A 24,282-nucleotide genomic window follows, 5' to 3' on the forward strand; every position below is an offset into this window, starting at 1 on the left:
TAACGGATTCAGCTAGTTAAGTTTTGATCACTGCTTCGACTTAACGTGAGCAAGGCTTAGGTCTCACGCTATCAGTAGCATCACCATCAGCAGACGACTAATTAGCAGACTTGATTAACCCTGTGGCATCACTCATGTCTACGGGCATTTCCAGGCGCACGGTTCAGCTCTATCAGCCCCAGCCTCAGACTCTCCTGCCTCCGCACATCCCTGAGGACTCGCGAGGTAATTAAGACGGGTGTCTCCCGGAGAGGAGCCACGACCCTGTCAGAGGCCCAGTAAGTGAAGCAGGCTCTTTGGCGGGCTGGGGGGCCACCCCTGACCCCCCTCCCCCACCTTGGGTTCTCCAGAGGACCCTTACCTGCTGGTTAGAGAGTGGCAGAGCAGCTGTTTGGCTGACAGAGGCAGCCGGACGTGTTAGGCAGCTAATATGGCGCCCTGATGAACCTAGGCAAATAAGCCTATTTGTATGTGCTGCAGTACTAATAGCATCCATCACTAAACTGTTTCCTATTTCCTTTGTGCGCATACACAGACATCTGGTTGAGGGATCATGGTTAGGACCTTACTCAGGAGTACCGAACATTTTACGTGTCATTTTATACATCATATGAGTACGTAGCACACCTTGTTCCATTCATCACCCTTCGCTAATGTGGCATTGCTTGAGATGTTGTTTTTCCGATCTAGTTGAAATGCACCAGGCTAAGGGGATTCGACATGCCAGGGGCCAAGACAGAATTTTATATTTGTTCTGATCTTCTATCTTCCTCTGTACTTTCCACATGCATTTTTATGTCGCTTTAGATAAAGTGTGCTGAAGAAAACCTATATTGTGAAATTGTGTACAGATAATGTGCAGTGCCTGGGATCGTGCTGCTCAACATTACACATTTATCTCCATGGCGGGGGAGCAGTTTCAGCCCCTGCTAGCAGGACCTAGCAGGATGAAAGGGAAGCGGACTGGTTCCAGCTGTGTCTGGCTAAGCATCCCCCTCACCCCCTCCCCAATCCCCACCGGTTCTGACTGATGGCACAGGAAGTAGGCTGGCTGGTCCACTGTAGATACTGTATGTGTTCGTTTAGGTTGTGTTGTTGCCCGGAAGCCACGGCACGCTAGCGTTGTGACACGAGCGTGCCTCTGCTTTATCTCTGCCTTTCTTTCCCTGTCTCTCTATCTCTCTGTTCCTCTGTTTTCCTGTTCCTCTCTCTGTCTCTCTATCTCTCTGTTCCTCTGTTTTCCTGTTCCTCTCTCTGTCTCTCTATCTCTCTGTTCCTCTGTTTTCCTGTTCCTCTCTCTGTATCTCTATCTCTCTGTTCCTCTGTTTTCCTGTTCCTCTCTCTGTCTCTCTATCTCTCTGTTCCTCTGTTTCCCTGTTCCTCTCTCTGTCTCTCTATCTCTCTGTTCCTCTGTTTTCCTGTTCCTCTCTCTGTCTCTCTATCTCTCTGTTCCTCCGTTTTCCTGTTCCTCTCCCTGTCTGTCTGTCTCTCTATCTCTCTGTTCCTCTGTTTTCCTGTTCCTCTCCCTGTCTGTCTGTCTCTCTATCTCTCTGTTCCTCTGTTTTCCTGTTCCTCTCTCTGTCTCTCTATCTCTCTGTTCCTCTGTTTTCCTGTTCCTCTCTCTGTCTCTCTATCTCTCTGTTCCTCTGTTTTCCTGTTCCTCTCCCTGTCTGTCTGTCTCTCTATCTCTCTGTTCCTCTGTTTTCCTGTTCCTCTCCCTGTCTGTCTGTCTCTCTATCTCTCTGTTCCTCTGTTTTCCTGTTCCTCTCTCTGTCTCTCTATCTCTCTGTTCCTCTGTTTTCCTGTTCCTCTCTCTGTCTGTCTCTCTCTGGTTAGCATACCCTGCCGTCCGCTTGGCCCTGGTTGGACAGTGTTCCGAGGCTCAGTACAGCGCTCTCTTCTCCCTCTCCCCTCCCTCGTTCGCCATCCTAATCCCCTACTGCCAACATGCTATCAACCCTCCCCAAACAACAGGTTGAGTCGTACCTCGGATTTCAAAAAGACACGCTTATCGTGTTCCATGCCCCCCCGATGCCCCTTCACTCACCCAAACACACACACAAACACCATTCCCTACATTTTTCTTAAATCTGGTAATAGAGGCCTGAGGTTGTCATGCCAATCCCCAGTGACTTGTATGGAAATCCAAGGTTGGGCTTTTGAGTGTGTCATATGCTATGCTGCTGTTTGCTTCACCCAGTGGGGGTGTTGCAAAACGTTTAATTTGTTTGTCAGGAAGAATGTGTGTGCTTGTGTGTGTGTGCCCCCAGAAGATGGTGCAAAGCCATTTTTCTCAGCAGCATAATTGCGGTTTTCTGCAAAACACCTCACTTCACAAGCAGAGAGAGGGTTTCCGTAAACCTCTCTGTTGATGGGAGAGATCGATGTACACATTATACACACACAAACACACACGATATGTGACAATTTGGGATGGGGGCTGAAATTTTTTTATATTCTCTTCTGGGGCTTGGCTGCCAGCTGGTCAAGGTTTCATCTTGCAGGAGCACTAGTGTCGTGTAGCTCTGCTGGGGGGAGCGGGGTTAACTGGAGTGTGCTCCAAGGGTGGGGTGGGGGGGCTGGGGTGTGGGAGAGCCACACCTGGAGACGGGGGTAGGTGAGGAGGGGGGTGGAAGGGGGGGGGGGCAGGGAGAGGGGACCTGTGGTTTGGAGCTGGAGGATAACAGTGCTGTCTCCCTGTCTCCTTTCCTACACCCCTCCTCGTTCCTCCTCACCCCTTGTACTGATGGTGGTTCAGAGAAGGGCTGACATGGATGTATACCACCAAGCTTTCTGTTCAGAGTGTGAGTTTGTACTAAATGAAACCATACTTAAATACAGTACAGTACATTTCCACACACTGTAGATGTGTGTGTGTGTGTCATGACTTCTAACCCCCTGCCTATAGCAGGGTCAGGTGTTGGTGACAGACTGATGGCAGGAGTCGAATACCATTTGTCTGACGCACGGCAGGGACTGATATTTCCCATGTGCCCCTGGGATGGCGGGCTGAGATCCCTCACTGCCTCCAGACAGCACATACTCCTGCTGATCCATCACACGGGATGCAATGAAAGAACACATGCAAGAGAATGAGATGATGAAATATGATTACGTCCCGCCAGTTCAGAACGTTTTTTTTTTTTTTTTTTTTTTTTTTACTATTGACTGGTCAGTGTGTGTGTGTGTGTGTGTGCGTCTGACACATGTATGGATACCCACATGCACTAGTACACTCTTGTAGGTCCAGTGTGTGTTCTTCAAGCACAGGCAAAACAAAACTGAACACATTTTGTTTCTTAAGTGCTTCATATAATTCTTCCCTCCATTTGTTTTTGTTTTGTCTGCACTTTGTGTCCATGAGTAGTGTGTGTAACACTTTCTTTCTCCAGGATACACACACACACACACACACACACACTAGAGCATGTATCAGTGTTCAAAATAGCCGGTTGCTGTGTTTGATAAATAGATATCTCTTGGCTCTTCAGTTAAAACAGAGTGTGTCAGTCGTGTCAGGAACCTTCCATCCCTCTTTCATTTTTCTCTATCCATCCCTCCCCGTACATGTTCTCACCCCTCTCACGTTGTTCTCTCTCTACCCACCTCTCCCTGCCTCCCTCCCTCCCTCTGTCCCTGCCTCCCTCTATCCCTCCCTGCTTGCCATTCAGTGCAGGTAGTCTACAGGCTGCGTTGCTCCAGCTAGACTGAGCTACTGCTGCAGGATGGTTTCCTTTTCTCCTCAACCTTCCCTTTTTCCTCTCTTTGCCCCCTCCCTCTTCTCCCTCCCCCCCCCCCCTTCTAAACAGGCTGCTTGGTTAGCTTACAGTGCTGAGGATGTGTGTGAAGGAGGCTAAGTAGCAGCAGTCCAGTGGGTCCCTGACCCATGACCCTTATTTAATCACCCTCATCAAGGCTGAGCACACACACACACGCACACAACGGCACCGAGGAACCATTGTCTCTTTCATTATCAGCACATTCGACGTAACCTCTCTCTCTGTCACATTCTCTCCTTTCAGTGTGTTTTCTGTGTCTCTATCCTGTAATCAAGCTGGCAGATAGCCGTCGCCGTGACTCCACCAGCTAGTAGCTTCCACTTAATGAGAACAAGTCAGATTGTCTCATTTCCTGCTCCTACTTGGGGAGCTGAACTTATCTTAATGAGCATCTGACAATTGGCTATCCATTATCTACTGGTCTCCAACATGGCTGCTCTCTCTTCTCTGTTTATCTCTTTCACTCTATCTCTCTCTTTCTCTCTTTGTCTCTCTCCCTCCCCACCTCAGCTCTAAGACAGTCAGGTTAACCAAACAGGACAGTAATTCTGCATCTCGTTACCTCTTAATCAAGTGCCTAAATTGATATAATTTAACACAGTGAGCCACGGAGCAATAGAGGGATACAAAAATAACTTTTGTGAGGAAAAATGTATTTTCTTCCTCTATCTTTCTCCCTCTCTTCCTTTTTCCCTCTGTCCCACGTGTCCCCCTTCATCTCCTTATTAGACCAGACATCCTACAATGCACTTAGGCAATCTAGTCTTAGACAGTGAACCAAAAGCCTTATTAAGGAATAGTTTTAGAGGAGGGGTGGTATGCGTTGATGCTCTCCTCTGCTTTGTCTTTGTCTTTCACTCCCCCCCTCCCTCCCTACCTCCCTCTTTCTCTCTAACTCTCTCTCACACACACACACACACACACACACACACACACACACACACACACACACACACACACACACACACACACCCTAGGACTTAAGAGAATTACAACCAGCACAAGAAATACAAATAAATAGAAATGGACAGTAATATTTGATAAATGGGATGTGTCCCCAAAGCCCAACATGTGTATTCCATTATGCCATATGCTGTGCCACAAATCATCACATCATGACATGTGGTGTCCCCACTGTGCTGTTGAGTTATGTAATAGCTGTGTGGACAGGGGATTCATGAGGGCCCACACAAATCAGTAGTTTGGACTTTACAAAGTAAAGTTTTAAAGTTGAACAAAAATCACTCATTTATTATTGGCCTACAGGTTCACACACACACACACACACACACACACACACACATAGACATATAGTAAACAGACACACACACACACGGCTGTCATGTGGGCCTCACTCTAACAGGCTTTAACCTATGATTCATTGTCAGGGCCCACTGTTGACAGAGTGGGTGGACATTCATGCGTGCATAAGTTTTAATTTATAATTTTTTTTATCCTTTTAAACACCAGCAGCCTGACATTAATTCCTGCAGGCCTGCGCGTGTATGTGGGGGAGGGGGCAAAGGACATAACTACACAATAAATGGCCTTCTATGATTTAATACTATTTATAATGTAGATATGACGATAAACAATGTAGCTACACTATATCATTTGTATACATATACAAATAGTATGATGGTACAGATTTTATTTAATTAGAAATATTGAACCCGTTGGGTGGTGGTCTGCAGGTGAGAAGTGTTAACTCTGAGCCACAAAGGAAATGCACCTCATTCATTTTCTGGTACTTATTTTATCCTATTAATTTTCAATAATTGTCCAGGTGTGGGGGTGAGATGGGTTTTTGTGTCCTTGAAGAATCCAGGCCGCTCAATCAGACTTAATTCAATCTGCTTAACACATATTTGGGAGCTTGGGGATACAGGCCAATGTGATTATTGGTTAAATAAAATAATGTTCAAATGGGATGTTTGCTGTTTATACACAGTGGAATTAGGATGACCTCATACTAGTCGGCATTGTGTAAAAAGTGAAGGGCAAAGTGTTTTTTTGACCCTGGGCCTTTTTCTATGTCAGGCTGTGTATTTTGAGAAGTGGTTCTCGGTTTAAGAAGAGTAGTGAATCTGAGGAGCCCTTCGGTCTGCTTTTTCATTTTGGCGATGCCTCTTTAATCCTGCACCCTCCCTCTGGCTCTTAAATGACACATTAGCATGTTGCTCTCCAGGCAGCCCCATGACTAATGTAGTCTGGTCCGGCGTTAAGACTCTGCGGTGTGTGTGTGAGTGTGTGTGTGTGTGTGAGTGTGTGAGTGTGTGAGTGTGTGAGTGTGTGTGTGTGAGTGTGTGTGTGTGAGTGTGTGAGTGTGTGTGTGTGTGTGTGTGAGTGTGTGTGTGAGTGTGTGAGTGTGTGTGTGTGTGAGTGTCAGCCCTCGGTGGACACCTTCTCCCCTCGTCCCCCCGGTGCAAGAGGATCCGCTCTCTCTCAGACCGAGCATGGAGTACAGCGCAAACACTGATTAATCTACTGTCACCTCCGTCTCACACACACGCACACACACAGACACACCCCACCAGCCTCACACACCTGCCGGCCTGGTGTGATGGCTGGGCTTGCCTAGATGAATGTGGGCCTCTTGCCCAGGCGTATCTGTCCCGTTTGTGCGCCTCTCCGCTCGGTTTGGTGCATCGCCCTGCGCGCCAACATATGCAGTGCTTTATTACTGTTACGACACACACACACACGCACACAGCCAGACCGCGGGGGCGGAAGACTAACAATTCATTTCTAATGTCATAACGTCTATATGGAAACCCATGCAGTCGGGTGCCTTGGCCAAGGGCACGGCCACCATGCTTCATCCGGAACAGGGATTGAGATCCGTCGTAACGACAGCCCCCGGTACAGCGTCACTTCGGCTCCACCGATCCCCATCACGTGTGTACGCACCCGCGGCCCCACGGGAGAGAGGTTCTATTGAGACATATGTCCGGCCCCTTATCGACACCCCGGAGCCCAGAGGGCCTCTGTGTGAGGCGGAGGGACAGCAGGGCGGGTTAGCTGTCACTCCAAAGACCGGATGTAGACATCTTGCACACTCGTGTACTGACTGCATGTGTGAGACTGGGGAAATGGCAGTACTATGTGCTGTAGACAGCTGCCACCGTGACACACTGGCTAGATATGCGACCAGCCTTTCACTGTACTACCTAACAAGTGCCACTGTGTGTCTTTATTTAATTATTGAATTTGGTTACCAAATGTTTGTGGTATTTAGAGATTTTATTTGGGGATTGTATTTTTTGGTGTGCCCCATTCTTCTGGTACAGGAATGTACATTTTTCCTTTTTCACAAACTGGGCGAGTTCAACTACATTACCCAGAGTTCAACACCTAGGCCCGGCGGATTGCACCCTGCGGACAAAGAAGTCCCTCAAGACGTTATATTTGATGTCTCTTGACAGCCGGGGGCGTTGAAGATGAGTGTTAACACTCTTAAGACACAGAACTTGCCCCTCCATGTGGTTGGAGGTCGTTCCGAGGCTAATGGGAAAAAATAAAGTTTGTGGTTGGCTCATGACACACACTCGCAGGAACCACAGGAAGGGTGCCTTTTCATAATCGACAGTCTGTCTTACGAGGACATGCATGAGTGTGTGTTCAGGTGTGTGTGTGTCCGTGTGTGCAGGAGACCAGACCAGGTTTTTCATTCTTCATCAGATAAGGATGAGCTACCGTAGTTTTACACTGTGACAATGCCTTCTGTTCACAGCCCATGTGTAGATGACCTCACATACCAGACGATTAGACCCCCGCCAACAGAGTAGTGGTGAGCACCAAGTCTGCCCTTGATAAGATAATGATGTTAACATGGTAGGTTGATTGTAAGTGGGGGGGGGGGGGGGGTCGGGGGTTGCCAAGCAACCACATGTTTCATTCTGTGCATCGATAAATTGAGTTCGACAGAACACCGCCATACCAAAGCAGCTGGCACTCTGCACTGCAGTCTGTTGATATGATTATCCACGGTTTACAATTGTGCTTGTATCATGTATCAAGAGGGAGACAACGTTCTCTTGTCTTCATCACTCCTTTGCTTTTCCCCGTCCTCGCCGTCTCGCCCTCCTTCTGTCCTCATTGCTGATTGTGGGTCACAAGGGCGTTAGACAGCACAGGTGGTGCCCCCTGTCCCTTGACCACTTACCCTGGCTTGGCAGACGCCATCCATTTGATCACACGATTCAATCACCCTCATCAAGGCTGGTCAGAGGGCCCACCCACGCAAACACACGCACACATCCACACACACACTCATACAATATGCACACTTCTGGACAAACGCACAGGCATGCATTCTACATTCTAAGCAGCTCCTCTAAATTGCATGAGATGAAAAGGTAATTTGTTTCATCATATGGGACCCTGTTCGCTCCAAGGGGTCAGCTACCGAAACGACAGCAAGCTATCGGGCAATTAAGAGACCGCTTTGAAATCTCAACACCATGGACTGGAATTCAATTCAGTTCTGATGCCTTCTCGGTAGACTGTACAGTTTTTACCCTACAGGCATTCCATGGTGAATTACGCACAGCTCTGATCCACAACCTGTAGTTTGTGGCTCCAGACCACCTGAACAGACTGTCTTTTTTCCTCTCTGTTCATCTAGTGTCCAACTACTCTACAACATGTACCTCGACCTCCCTACAACATGTACCTCAGCCTCCCTATAACATGTACCTCAGTCTCCCTACAACATGTACCTCGACCTCCCTACAACATGTACCTCAGCCTCCCTACAACATGTACCTCAGCCTCCCTACAACATGTACTTCGACCTCCCTACAACATGTACCTCGACCTCCCTACAACATGTACTTCGACCTCCCTACAACATGTACCTCGACCTCCCTACAACATGTACCTCGACCTCCCTACAACATGTACCTCGACCTCCCTACAACATGTACCTCAGCCTCCCTACAACATGTACCTCAGCCTCCCTACAACATGTACCTCAGCCTCCCTACAACATGTACCTCAGCCTCCCTATCACCATCACTCCGACCCTTCCATCTCTTACATCACTCCACGGCAGGAACACTGAAAAGAGAGAGTGAGAGAGTAAGATGGACAGAAGTGTGTGCGTTCAAGTTTGTGTGTGTGTGTGTGTGTGGGGGGGGGGCGGGGGTGAAACTGTCATTTAGGGAGCACTGACTCAGCCAGCTATGGGCTGTCTGGCTAAGAGGCCCAGGGGAGTAGGAGCGGGTGAGGCAGCTAAGCTAACCCAGCGACACATCGACCTGTCCCTCACGCCTTTCAGTTTAATTTAATTTTTTATTTAACCTTTATTTAACCAGGCAGAATCATTTAAGAACACATTCTTATTTACAAAGATGGCCTGGCTAAAAGCAAAAGCTTTTTGAGGGAGAGGGGAAGGGGGCTATGGAATAAAAATCTGGTTAAAAGCATAACGGCACACAACCACAGCAGTACAACATACAGAAGAAAAACAAGCAGGACATTTGTACATAGGGAATCAGAGACGATAAAAAATGTAAAAGCACAAGAACACAAAGCAAGACACAGACTATTTACACCAGACAACAACCACAATCAAGACATAGACTCCAAGTTCTCCTCCAAGTTAGGGGGCTAACAGTATGTTACCACATTAGCTTCCTTTCTTTCAGCATTCTGACAGAAACAGAGAACGACTTGAAGGGATATGCAATAAGAACAGAGGCAGGAATGACATGGGGGGACTAGATGAAGGGGGGGGCTTACATTCCACAAGAGGGGCTAGATTGACATGAGCTACTTAGCACGCTGCAGTGCGTGCTGTGCAGTTTGTTGAAACCAGTTCCTTCATTTTTCAATTAGCACAGTGCTCTGGAAGGCCATGTTTTTGTTCTTGAGGAACTTTGTTTCAGCTGGTTTATTTCCCTTCATTCCTGAGAAGTCTGGCATAGCTTGGTTATTAGTGTGGTTGTTACTGTAGCAATTTGCTATTGTGGTAAGGCCCCATAGATGTGCTGCTCGGGGCTGCTCTTAGTAAAGAGGATGTAAAGCCTAAAATATTTGAAATGCCTTTCATCATTATGGCACTTTCATTTGAAGGGAAAAAACAAATAGTTCCATTTATTTTTGTTCTCCCAATGTAAAGTGTGTGTGTGTTGATGTGTTCCATCTGTTTGTGCTACCTGAGTAAGTCAGCTAAACTAACACCCTATCTTCTCTTCTCCTATCACACAGACTGGCAGAAAAGAGAAAGGTGACCCTTTGAACTCCGCCATCGACAAGATGACCAAGAAGACCCGCGACCTTCGCAGACAGGTAGGTGCAATGCTGAAAAACCTATAGCAGCACTGAGTCAGAGAGCCCTGCCATTGGCTCGGACCTAAGCCCCATGTTAGGTCTGAGCCTATCAATTCCGTTTTGTACTCTCCAAGCACAAATCAATTGTAAATTGGGACTAAATAATTATTTCATTACATTTACATGTATTCATTAGCTGCCGCTTTTATCCAAAGCGACTTCCAAGAGAGAGCTTTACAAAAAGTGCATAGGTGAATGATCATAAACAACGAGATAGCCCAAAAAACATTGCAGGAAGCCAAAACATGAGCATAAATTGTGATAAGCAACCAAGTGCCAATGGGAAGAAACATAAATGCAAGTACTTACAAGTTACAAAATAAACAACATGAACCTCAAAAGTGCAAGAGTGTACCTCTAGGAAAGCAAGCAACAATAATATAATCTAGTTAACTCAGTTACAACTAACCAACAAGTTACAACTAACCAACAAGTGCAACAAGTCCCTCAGTAAGATTCAACCAATGCTGAGACTTAAGAAACATACCAAAAGGTCACATCTCCATTTGAGATTCTGTTGACTACTCAAGGTAGACTCACAGAGTAAACTCCTCTCCGAGCACAAACTTCCATCATCCACGAAGGCTCCAAAAGTGGCTTTGCACTTATTGTATAATTTAAAAAAAATAATTGTTTGTATTTTTAGCACACTGCTCCCACAGCCGAGCTCCCTACGGTAGTTAGAAGTCTGTGCAGCACAGCTCCCTCCTCTCTCGGCCGAAATAACCCAAATGTTCCTGCCTTTCAGTATTATGGATCACAGCCATCTGGAGCTCTGGTTTCTAACACCATAATCAGCTGCTGGGCTATTACCTCCCAAACTACAATGTTTCTGTGCAGTTGTGGCTAAACTAGGAGGCCCCTAACCCACTTCTGTTTAGTGACAGAGATAAAAAGTTCAATTTATACTTTTTCACTTCCAAAATGTTCAAGAAAATTCTGTATTCTTTATCTACCTATGGTGGTTTACTTTTTACAAATCTTAGAATGGAAAAACAACATGAACAAATGAAGGAAGTGGGCCTATATAAAGCATGTACAAAATAGATTTGTTTCTCTAAAAAATGAGAACTACTTTTCGAAGACCTTATCAGAGCAACATGTATCTCTGCATATAAATATTTTGTGCCGAGCCTCACTATTTGCATCTACATTCAGCTTGAACTATAAGACAACGTAATTTCAAATCCCATTACCCAGGACTTCCAAATAGGTGTTTAACCCAGATAAACAACATTGCTCCACAGTGGTAGAGACTCCCTGCCGAGTTTGTGTTTGGCTGTGTGTGTGTGTGCGGTAGGTGTGTGTTCACTTTCCCTCAGTGCAAGTGGAGAGACATACAGATTGACACCTCTATCGTCCTTGTCAAGAGAGAGGACTGTACAGAGAGAAGCACTGCAGCGCCTAGCTGTCTGGATCACCGAATGGCCTTTTAGAGTTGATCATGTGACTTTCAAACCCTACTGTCTGCTGTCACTGTGAACAGCCCCCACCTTCCCCCCTCACACTAACACATTCACACACGTACACACATATACACGCAGACACAAGCACACACACAGATTATAAATGTACTTGTGCAGAAGCATCATGGAACTTGGTCTCAGTAGCTAAGCTTTATATGAACCATGTGTGCTACACTCTGTCTCACACAAATACACACACCATTGCGTTCTCACTGCTGAGCATGAAAACACAATATGGCAAAGCTACAACGCTTGACCGAGCAGTACTGAAAACACGGCATATTCACACGGCAAGATATACAGGGGGTTTAGATTGCAAGTTTGAGTGAAAGGCCCTCAGAGTAAATCTTGAAAAAAAAGTGAGCCAGACAGGTCAAGAATTACTACCTCAACGCTCGCTTGTTTTCTCAGTGGCGGAGGGGAGGGGGGGGAGGGAGGGGGGGTGTGCGGTGGAGGTTTGCCTCAGGCATAAATTACCCTTAGATCCCTCCGCACCGCGAGAAAACCGCCTCCGCCGCCAAGGTGCGCCTTGCGGCGAACCAATCCCCACGTGATGCTGCTCTGCTCCGCCCCCCCTTCCATTACATCCACATTTTTACATTTAATTAATTTGGCTTCCCATCACAACCCGTATCAGATTCAAGACTCTGGTACTGACCTTCCGAGCGGTGAACAGGACTGTACCCGACTACATCAAGTCTCTCCTCCAGCCTTACACCCCCCCCCTCCCCCCCCCCCCCCCCGCCACCTACGGTCTTCTTCTGACAACCGTCTGGTGGTCCCACCGCTCAAGAGCACCCGGTCCCAACACAAGCTCTTCTCCTGTCTGGCCCCCCAATGGTGGAATCAACTCCCCACCTCCATCAGGGACACTGACTGTCTCCCCACCTTCAAGAAAAGTCTCGAGACGCACTTGTTCCAGGAGTACAACGGTACTTAGGAATGCTTGGCTGGATCTGATGTTAGTTGCTTCATGTTTTGGCTGCTCGCAATGTTTGGGGCTATCTCGTTGTTATGATCAGTGACCTATGCTCTTTTGTAAAGCTCTCTCTTGGAAGTCGCTTTGGATAAAAGCGTCTGCTAAATGCATAAATGTAAATTTAGCAGACACTTTTATTCAAAGTCCCACCTTTCCTTTTTCAATCTCTTTAATTTCCTCTCTACTCCGTTTGCTGGTAACCTTCGCAATTGCAAAGGTCTGTGGACCAACTGCACAGGTGTACCTGACTGCAGTCAGGCTGGTTGTCAGGTAGACATCCAACACATGACCTCCCAGACAAATACACCAAAAGGAGGGAGGATAACTGTTTACAGATTTGCAAGGCCAGCCATTTTTAATCCTCTTAAGACATTTATTTCATTATCTATCGCTGTATTAAAGCGGTAGAGATGTTTATTGCATGACTTTGCGGCTTTTTATGGCACAGTAAAGTGGTTTAAAGGAAATGAAAAGTGTTTAATAGTCCTGATTTACTCGCTTAACTTGCCCCCCTCATCCCCCCCCCTCCTAGTCATTTTACCCCCCCCCCCCTTGTAATTTCCCCCATCACTTCTAATTCTTGCATAAACCCCACTCTCTGTCTGGTGGCATGTGTATGGAACAATGTTGCTCTCAGGGCAGAGCAGTAGTACATTGGATCCAGACTCATCCTCCCCTTGAGGCCTCGACAGAGATGAGTGACTCCCAAAAAGAGCTGTTCAAAAATTAATTATTATGTTTTTATGTTATATAGTCAAACAGATTTCTAATAGTAATCCCACTTGGCTGAACTTGTATGCATGTCGTGTAACTCATAAATGGTGTATAGCTACAGGTTCTTAACTGTTCAGGGGAAAGAAGTGACTCATTTCTCGTGTGTGTGAGAGTACACAAAGGATAGTGCAAGTGCATATATAGCAACAATACAGCATATGGGAAGTGTATGTTTAGTGATATTTTCACACACCCTACAGGGATAGGAGGTGCACGGTAACGTTACCATCTCATCTCACCAGCAGCAGCTGTCATGTGAGCTGAATGAGATCCGCCCATCTCGTCACCAGACATATGTGCCCCACATCTGCAAATTATAGCCACAGGGAAAACTAATAGGAGCCAGCTTTGATCCGCCACAGTATTGATGAAATGAGAAAACCAGGCCCATCGAATTTAGTTACCAGTGCGGGAATAAATCCTTCTGATGCTTCCAGCTGATACAGAGAGTAGCGGTGATGTGGCGTAAAGCAGACACCTGCAGTCCCCGGACGGACTTCACAGCAATGATCTGTCCCGAGTGCGGAGCGCCCGTGTTCGCCAGCTGGACGACCGCTGACACGTCCTTGACTTTCAGACCAAGGGTGTATCACAGGGATTCACATTACGAGCAAGAAACCTACAACAAGACCATGAAATCCCCCTCCCCTCCTTATTGTTATCTATATGGGTTCTGCTCCGTGCCTTCTCCTGTCATGTGGCTGAGGAACTGGTGTGTGAGTCTCCAGCCACACAGAGCTTTGAGTCTCCTCCAGCCCGCAGGCCTCCAAGCCTGCGCTAGCTTATCCTGGATACTGGTTAGGTCAGCCATGCAGTCTGACACAGTGTTCTGCACACAGACTAACAGGCCCAGGGAATGAGGAAGCAGGGAACCATTGATTCCAGAGAGACAGAGGAAGAGCGAGGGGTAGCGGGGGATGAAGAAAGGAAGAGAGAAAGAGAGGGGGGGGGGGGGTCTGGATCTTATTTAGAGCCCAGTGGCCTCGCTGTTTGACGGGGAATGTGAGCCACTCTACAGAGCTTTGTTAGGGAGTAGAAGACCAAGGTGGAGAGAAGCGGCTACGCTGGTCTTTGTAAGCAAATACCATTTCTAAGATCCTGTTTTTGCAGGGTACTTTTCACATATCTATCTATATATCACAAAAATATAACACAAAAAAATATGTAGAACCTTGTGAAACAATTAGAAAATGACAAAGAACATGTACTCCAACTTCTACTCAGACAGTCAAGCAGGTACACCAACGATTACATCACCTAACAAGAGGCCTCTGGATGCCAGTCCATATTCTTTGTTTAGACAGCTAAAGAATTTGAGGTGGCTCGTTAATCCAACTCATAGTCAAGAGAGACAATGGCACATGGCACACACACGTACATTACACACACACACACACACATCCTGATATCTACAGCTCAACAGCGAATTAGTCAGGCCTCTTTAGCCGAAGACTCAGGAGGTGAAGTTCAGTGGACCCCTCTGACAGACCCGCGATCATGATTCCCCATACTGCCCTGCTCTGATGGCTCTGAGTGCCTTTAAGACCGGAGGGGTAAAATGTGAGTGAAATAATGACTGTATGAGGTAGGGGGGAAGGGGAGGGGGACCTAAGAAAAGAAAAGAAAGTGATGGAGAGAGTGGGAAGTGGAGGGAGACAGAAAGAACAGAGAGCGGGAGAAGAAGAGGCAGGGGGTGTACAGGAGGTACATTTAGCATTCCAGCTGTTCTTCGCTTGTGATGAAAATAACTAATTGGGGTTAAGAAAGAAGTGGAGGACGTCCTGAGAAACCAGACTCCACTTCCCAACATCACTAAGGACAGACCTGAGCCTGGCCCCTGCTCTCTGTAACAAACACCTGCGTCATGTCAGGTCTCTCAGGGGCCTCCCACCATGAACAACCAGTTTTAATGAACAAAAATCAAGCGAGAAAAGAAGGAAAAAGTGGAACACAATAAGCCATTGCTATAATTTTGTTCTTGATGTGTTAATTATTACAGATGTTGGATGATTGGTTTGGAGTAGTGTGCCGAGGGGTGTGGGAGAGAGAGGGAGGGGCTGGGGACAGCTGTGCTGAGCTGAATGTTGTGCTTTGTTTCCACAAACAATTAGAAATCACAGCCATCAGCCTAGATAGGCTACATTTACATTTAGTCATTTAGCAGACGCTCTTATCCAGAGCGACTTACAGTAAGTACAGAGACATTCCCCCGAGGCAAGTGCCTTGCCCAAGGACACAACTTTATTTCGCACGGCCGGGAATCGAACCAGCAACCTTCTGATTACTAGCCCGATTCCCTCACCGCTCAGCCACCTGACTCCTATACAATACATTAAAGATGTTCATCAAAAGTACTGTACTGTACTTGAAGTAATTGTTGGCGATATTGCAGTGTCATTTACCAAGATAAGGAAGAGAAAACAGGAAGAAGATAAGTGTTTTCATCTTTATTTACAGTCAGAACAGGAAGTTGAACAAGAAAGAAGCAGCACTGTAAAATGACACGGCATGTCAACCAAACAGATGGCAGTGCTGTCAGCAGGATTTGCCCTCCAGTGAGCCCCCCCCCCCCCCACACACACACACACACACACACCGACACACACACACGTGTAATGGTGCACCCATAGCCTACATAAACACAAAGACATTGACACACAAACATGCCCACTCTCGGGCCATCTCTTTCACAGTCAAACATACATGAAATGAACACACATCCTGTGAGCTCTTCGATAACAGTCTGGGGACTGCCATGAGGGATAGACAAGATGGAGAGATGGAGGGACGACAGAGGGAGAGGTGATCGAGTCATCCATAACATTGGTACTCATTATAGAGCTGAGGCATATCCATCTTTCTTCCTTCTCATTTTATCCGCTTCCACACAGTATCTACCCAACACCAAGGCTAGGCTAGGCTAGGCTATTTCCCCAGCCACGGCTCAGTAGCTGTATGTGGTCCTGTAGCTGTAGCATCACTGGTTTCTCAACTGGGTTCAACAAGGTTGTGCCTACACACGGTTTGTGTTTGATATCTCAAACACAAAGTCCTCTTACAGTACGTCTCCAATATCTCTCATCCCACTCTCTCTCTCTCTCTCTCTCTCTCTCTCTCTCTCTCTCTCTCTCTCTCTCTCTCTCTCTCTCTCTCTCTCTCTCTCTCTCTCTCTCTCTCTCTCTCTCTCTCTCTCCTCCACTCCTCCCCTTCTCCCTTGGTCCCTCACCTATCATCCTCACACAGACAGCCAATATCAAATATGAACGCTATTACTTAATTTTGATTTGCACAGGCTGTTTTCCCAGCCACGGCCCACCCGCCCATTTATCCTGCGATTGCTCTTGACATTTTAATAAGAAACTTTCCGACACTGACCCCTAGGCACCGCAGGCTATCTGGGCTAAATCACAAGAGCAGCGCAGTAGAGTGCCGTGGGGAATACCAGCCTTAATGCTACTTTTAAAAGCCCTGCAATGATTTTTGTTGTCCCTTTTCATAATTGGATTATCCTTGTTACCTCTCTGATAGGTACCTCTTTTATTTATCATATATTTCCATTTTGTGTGTGCATTTGAAACGGCCTGTGTTTGTGCGTGTTTGTGTGTGTGCATTTACACAAACATCTGTGTTGTTTGTGTAAATGCCATCATCTCAGATGTGAAGTCTACATGCACCATGCCTAGCACCGGCTGGTACAATATTTGGTGGCATGTTATGAAACAGAGAGAGAGAGAGAGAGACTGTCATGAAGTATCCCTTAGATCAATTCCCTCTGACATCTGTGTTTGTGTATGAACAGGTCCCTAATTCCCCCGCCCTTTCCTTCTCTTCGCCAAAGAATAAGAACCTCACAGTTTCTCATTAAAAAAAGCAAATTTGCTAAATAAGCTGCTAATCTCATTTTTGAAGATCACAAACACTCCATCTTATCAGTGAACTGTGGCGATATCCATCTCCCAGCAGCTGTTAAGTATATGGATCTTGCATCTTTATTGTTTTCAACTGTTACCATTTTATCTGCGCAGACATCACGGCATCACCTCTGTATTCCTCCACAAAGTCATGGCACAGATGAGAAGACATGAAAAAGAGGGATGAGGATAAGGAATGAGGGTAGTGTGAAGTACAGGTAGTTCACAAGCCATCAAACTTTTGGGGGGGAAGTCGCTGAAAGCAATTTACGTTCAAGCACTCGTTCCCCCTGTCCTTACCATTTCCAATTTTCCTCTCCCTGTTTTTGCAGACAGGAAGAAATCTGTGACATGCTCTTTGTCAAGTTGGACCCCTTTTTCTTTCCAATTTAGCAGTGAGATTACTTGACGGAAACTGCGATTCCATTGACGACAATGGAGACATTAAGAGTTTTCAACTGTAGTGGAGTTCTGGGATTGCCTGTAATTGGGTCGTACCGTTTCGAAAAGACATCAGCTCAGTTCAAAGGTTACTAGAAGGGCTTGAGGAAGGAAGGAAATAAAAACCTTTGGAGGACTTTATGGTCTGTGAAAAAGGCTTTGTCTTCAGCACGCAACCCGCTCTGAGCTTGTGGACTCAAACTGTCTGCATGGATTACAATTGAGTCTGTCCCTTCAAGCTACTTCTTCCCCTCGTCAAAAGTACTCCTGAACTCCTGAAGTCTGTCTCTGTCGTCACACAAGAGGTCCACATGATGTATGAGGGAGAGCTGGCCCAAAGAGAGAAAGAGGGAGGGAGACAGAGGTCTGAAAGACTGAAGTTGGATGTGTGGGTGTGGTGTGGGCGCCAGGATGCTGAAGGTGCAGGCAGAGATGGAGGAACAGGGTCATCCTCTCCCAGTCTGGTGTCTCATCGTCAGTTCCTACCCCCTCTTCAGGCAGACAGTGCCTAAAGCATGGAGGCATTTACAACCGATTAATCTACCAACTGTGTCAAGAACGGTCAACAAGTTCACTCCAGGTCATTTCCATTGATTGTACAGTATTTGATCTGGAGAGATTAAGGCATTGTAGCACCATGTTACGTTCTCAGTTGACAACCCTTCTGTTGAGACGCCACTTCCTCTGGCTTGGAGCACAGAGAAACGCAGAGAGAATAGTCTTATTTAGTAGACAAGTCTTTATTAAAGGTTATTAAGCAAAGCAGCCAGGGTTCATTAAGAGGGATAGATGAGATGATTGGCACAGTGGGAGAGGGATCACTACCTTGCATCAACTCTCCTCACTGCCCCCCACCCCTCCATCCCCTCCTCTTTTTCTGAATTTCATGCCCAGGTGCCTTGCCTATTGAACACAGCCCTAAGATTGAAATACAGTACCTAATCTCTCTCTCTTTCCATCTCTCTCTCTTTCTCACGCCATCATTTTCTTTCAACTGCCAACTTTTAACTTCTAGGTATGTCCAGTTTCAATACTGGAGATGGGCATTATTTTCTTGCCCCTTTCCCGTCATTGCCAGAAAAAGAATATGAGAAAGGTAGTTTGGGGTATTTGGATTATGTCCTGGGTGTTGGCCAGATGTTCCTCTAGCTGTTCTCCAAGAAGCAGGTTGTGTAGTCCATACTGACACGTCATGAAGCCATAATTTATCATTAAAGTCTGTGGACACTGATAGTTAAGTTTTTAATTGCTTGACGCGCTGATAATTATTGCTGGGTAGCAGTATTCTGCCCTTGTCAATCACTGGTGCTCCAACCCCTTCCCTGTCCACCACCGCCCTCTAAATGTTTTATATAGGAACACGCAGCAATAATGTTTTCTTTACAGCTAATTATGAATGATGTCCTCTCAAGTCCTTTAAATTCCCACTGCCGAAGGCTTCATTTAAAATTGTTAATTAGTCCCATGCAGTTGTTCTTTGTACTTGTGCAAGAAGACACATTTACAGTACAGTTTAGGTACAGTACAGTCTAAAAAGATTACAACACATGTGCATGTGTGTGTGTGTGTATGTGTGTATGTGTGTGTTTGGCTGTGTCTGCATGGGTGCGTGTGTGTTTGTCTGCCTCAGTAGCAGATCTCTCCAGAGCCCTGTGAGACTAACTGGCTTTCTTTCTAAGATGAAGCACCTGTCTATTGTCATTTTTACCACAATTCCCTCCAGTCTGTTTCACTGTTGAGTATCCTGAAACTGTGAATACCATCAGTGTCCATTTAGCACTGAGCAGAGAAAAGAGCCTGCCCTCTGCCAGTTTAGCACAAAATGATTCTATAAACAAATATAGTAGCCATGGCCTCATAAAGGCCTCATGGGGAACATGACTACTTTCGGGCGGCCATTTTTATGACTCCGGCTGTCCATTCTGGCCCTACTGCCGCTTGTGAATTTTTCCTCATGGACTCAATGCATGTTTCCTTTCTATGTAGCTATTTATCTCTCTCTCCCTTTCTGTCCCTCTCTGTCCCTTTCTCTTTCTCTCTCTCAACACAAAAAGGGGACCATACACATGAACACAGTGTTCAAGTTCAAGTCTTTAATTGTCAGATGCACAGAACAACACAGGGTCAGACTGGTTCACTAAAATTCTTAGGACAACACAACGCAAAGCAACCTGGCATAACATATAAGTACTCACAACCTGGATTACACCTATGATAAGCTCAAATATAATAAAATAAACCTCCTAAAAACAAAATAATATACAATACAGTATACTAAACCTCTAATACACATACTAATATATACTAACCTTATATACCTATACTAACCTAAAGACAAGTGGGGTAACAAATTAGTGCAATATTGCTGATTGTGCAACCAGTAGCTGAAAGTGACAGTGTGTAAAGTGGCTAGTTAGAAAGTGTCGAGTATGTATCAATGTCCATTCAGATGCCTGGTGGCCCTTGGAAAGAAACTATTCTCCAGTCTGCGTGTGCGAGACCGAATGCTTTGGTATCGCCTGCCAAAAGGCAACGGGGTAAAAAAACTGAAGGATGGGTGGTAACAGTCTCTTAGAATTGTTATGGTGTTATTGGTTGTATGCATCCATACACAGTCAAAAGTTTAGCTTTTACAATGTTTGAGTCCATATTATGGAAGAATATGTCCACGGCCATGTCGAAAACGTACAAAGTCAAACGCACTCATACATCGCACCGTGAGGTGCATTCAAACGCACCTCACGGTCAGGATAAGGACACAACAGCGAAAAAGTTGAATGAACCTTGGTCCCACTAACCCCCCTCTCCTCCTCCCCAGCTGAGGAAGGCGGTGATGGACCACATCTCAGACTCCTTCCTGGAGACCAACGTTCCACTGCTGGTGCTCATCGAGGCGGCCAAGAGCGGCAACGAGAAGGAGGTGAAGGAGTACGCCCAGGTGTTCCGCGAGCACGCCAACAAGCTGGTGGAGGTACGTCATGACACGCCAAAGCACAAATAAACAGGAAGTCGCCTTGCGCCCATCACAGGTTTGCTGTTGACATTGAACGCTAGTGGTTTACAGGGAGTGCTCAAAGCTTTCATCACAAAAGTGTCTTCATTCTTGGGGCGCCACCAACATAATGTGTTTCTAGTGCACTTGAATGTGGATACTCACAGTGTCCAAAGACAAAGCTCTCAAAGTAATTGCTGGAAAAGCCCATAATGCTTTACTCCATTGTCAATATACAGAACAGGCCACTAGCTTTGATGTAGTCCAGCACGTCAACAATGCATATATTGTATTCACATAAAGGCCTGTTGAACCTTTTGTTTACACACACACACACACACATACACACTCACTCTCTGTGAAATTAAAGGATCAAACCCGCTCTGCCACTCCACTAGAAGTAACACCACGTGGCATAAAAAGCAAACAGCCTAAATGACATATGTCCATTCTCCAGACGTGTAATTGGGCGCCGGATCGATGTGGAGTGGGTTGTTTCCTGGCAGGGTAAAGAGCTAGACAGTGCCGGGGTCGTAGTGACAACACTCATATCTCTCAGGCCTTCAGACTGCTCTCTACCTGACAACAGCTTTGTTTAGTGTGCACTGGGGTCGCCACAGTGCTCGTGGCCGCAACTCCTGTCTGTTGATGGAGAAAGGGACATTTGGACGCCATCCCGTTTCACAATGTGGTTATGACATTGTCTTTGAGTAACTTGTTTCAGTGATTCATGTATGTGTTTCTTGAGTGATACAAGTGTTTCTGGTATCAGTGACCCCAGAGTAACCATGTGATGGTCAAACAGACAGAGTGGCAGACACACATGCCCCTATACACACACAGTTTATACTCTAGCCTCATTAACTCCCAGCCTTTGCATTCATTGGCCTATTTCAGTCCAACCTGAAACAGGCAAAAGGTTACAAAATGATTTGCAGTATGGTAGCTGTATTAAAATAAAAGCATTTAGCCTTTCACATTCATGCAAGATGCCAGGGCTGACAGTGTAGCTTAGCACAGACATACGCATACAAACACAGAAGTTGTATGTATAAGTGGAAATATACAGACCTGTTCAAATTTGTGTTGGCACCCCTCCACCAAAAAACTAAGAATGCAGAATTTCTTCTGAAATAACTGAAAAGTGACAAAAGTTATTGGCATCCACTATTGTTTATTCAATATTTAACATATCAGACTTTGCTGTTCTATCATAACATTGTAAATAGTAAAACAATCATTACAAAAACTAACATTATGGGACCCTCAACCTAGTATTTAGTTGCACAACCTTTAGTGGCAATCACTGCAATCCAACATGTTCTGGAGTTCTCACTGACTTGTGCTCGTGTTACTGAGCAGCCTGCTCCAGCTGGCTCAGGTTTGATGGGTGTCTTCTCCAGACTGCAAGTTCCAGCTCTTTCCATAGATGTTTGATAGGATTCAGATCAGGACTCAGAAGGCCACTTCAGAACTGTGTTTTTATCCATGCTTGGGTGCTCTTAGCTGTGTGCATTGTCCTGCTGGAGGATCTATGGCCTGTGACTGAGACAGCTTTCTGACATTGGGCAGTATGTTTTGCTCCAGAATGCCTTGATAGTCTTAAGATTTAATTGTGCCCTGCACAGATTTAAGGTACCCTGTGCCAGGCACAGCAAAGCAGCCTGAAAACATAACTGGGCCTCCTCCATGTTTCACTGTGTTTAAAGTGTTCTTTTTTTTAAATGTTTCATCTGCGAACATAGAACTGATGTGACTTTGCCAAAAAGCTCCAGTTTTGACTCATCTGTCCAAAGAACATAAGTATTGTTCCTTGTCACTCAAAAAGTGATTCAGTTGCATTCAGCAACTGGTCTACCTTCACCTTGGAGTTCAGCTTGAATCTTTTTGGCAGTTATCCTTGGTTACTTTCTTACCATTCACACTATCCTTCTGTTCAGTCTGGGGTCGATTTTTCTTTTGAGTCCGTGCCGAGGGAGGTTGGCTACAGTTCTTAATAATATTTGCAACATCTTATCACAGAAACATCAAGCTTCTTTGAGACAGTCTTGTAACTTTACCATGCTGGTCTTTTATTTTCTTTCTCATCTCCTCAGACAACTCTCTCTTTTGCTCCCTCTGCTCCATGTTGGTGTGGTGCACCAAGGATACAAAATGACAAAGTAACCACTTTCCTACATTTAAATAGGCTGAATGACGGATTACAAGATTGGAGACGTGCGATACTAATTAGATAAACTACTTGTTTGGGAAAATCACGATAATCCAATTATTCATAATTTCTAAGGGCTACTAACTAATCTGTCCTGGAAATTTTACAATATATTGGTAGAATGAGGAATAATTCATCTCTTTTCACACTTTTGCTTCAATCTATGACATACCAAAGGCATGCAAGTATACACGATGCAAATAGCGTTTAATAATGACATCACTTTTCAGAAGGAAGGAATAATTATTTCAATGAGCTGTAAGGGTAATAATACAATTGAGCCTGTCTGTATATGCATACTATATGCAAACTTATAATCAGGCATTCATTTTACAACATGTCCCACGTGAGGTCATGTTCAGTCATAGGGAAGCTCACAACATGCATACATTTTTGATTTAGGGCCATTTTTATTCAGAGCTACAGTCCTATAGCATCAGAGAGCATCAGAAAGTACCTATGCCTGCCGATATGGTATGCATGGCAGGGAAGCAAGGCAAATGATCTTTTCCCGTCTCCATACATAGTCTGCCTTCAGCATGTGTGTACAGATGCATATTGTGTTCTGCTCCCTGTTGAAAGCATGGACAGCTTTGCAGTATCCCTGCTAATGGATATACAGGTATGAATATAGATGGGTTTGATAGCCCTGAATGGCTTGTTGTTGGATGCACATGCACAGGGCTGGAGCAGTTTTGTAACCACACAAAGCTTTATCTCTGTCTGGTTATTTTGAAGGTTATGCACGTTTGATTATACACGTGTGAACGAGCACACACACACACAACTCTAATCCTCTATCATCCTCTTGGGACCGGTTGCGTGTCAGGATGGGGGCAATGAGCTTGACTTCTTAGGACGGGCACCAGTTTGATCCAGGCCAAACCTCGTGATGCTTCATCATCAAAGCTGGCATAGTCGCCATCCACATTGCCATCACTTATTGTAATTTTCAATGTTATTTCAATATTATATAAACATCACTTTGTCTCGCTAATCAGACATTATCCTTCACTCTTTTGTATAATTGTTCCTTTTTTCTCCATCCCCTCTCTCTCCCCTTCCCTCTCTCTCTGCTCACCTTGTTGAGTACACAGGTTCACCCTGAACCCTCATCCTAATCACATCACTCTCATTATCACCTGCCCTGACAGGGGCCAGGAAGCCACTAATTACCTACGAGATAATTTGATTGGCTGGGAGAAGAGTGGGAGGGGCCTGATGCATGCTGCATGATGGAGTAATGCAGTAGACCTTGTGCCGGAGTCGGAAAGAGAAATGTTTATTATCCAGTTTGGTCTGACCTTAATTAACCAAAATGGGATTGGGGCTTTCGAGGTGGACACCCTCTTCACAGTCCAAAAAAAGTTTCATGCACATACCGTGCACTGA

The 24,282-nt window shown here is 45.7% G+C and overlaps 1 protein-coding gene across 1 annotated transcript in view; it reads left to right on the top strand.

Moving 5' to 3' along the window:
• Positions 1–9,998: 9,998 nt before the first annotated feature.
• LOC134033241 (catenin alpha-2) overlaps positions 9,999–24,282 on the top strand; it is a 61,859-nt gene continuing 47,575 nt past the window's right edge. Inside the window, exons 1-2 of the mRNA XM_062477338.1 lie at positions 9,999–10,073; positions 20,505–20,657. Coding sequence (XP_062333322.1) covers positions 10,041–10,073; positions 20,505–20,657 — 186 coding nt within the window. The 5' untranslated portion in view covers positions 9,999–10,040. The remainder of the gene's footprint in view (positions 10,074–20,504; positions 20,658–24,282) is intronic.

The sequence above is a fragment of the Osmerus eperlanus genome, chromosome 14 (assembly GCF_963692335.1).
Source record: "Osmerus eperlanus chromosome 14, fOsmEpe2.1, whole genome shotgun sequence".
In the NCBI taxonomy this organism is placed as follows: Eukaryota; Metazoa; Chordata; class Actinopteri; order Osmeriformes; family Osmeridae; genus Osmerus; species Osmerus eperlanus.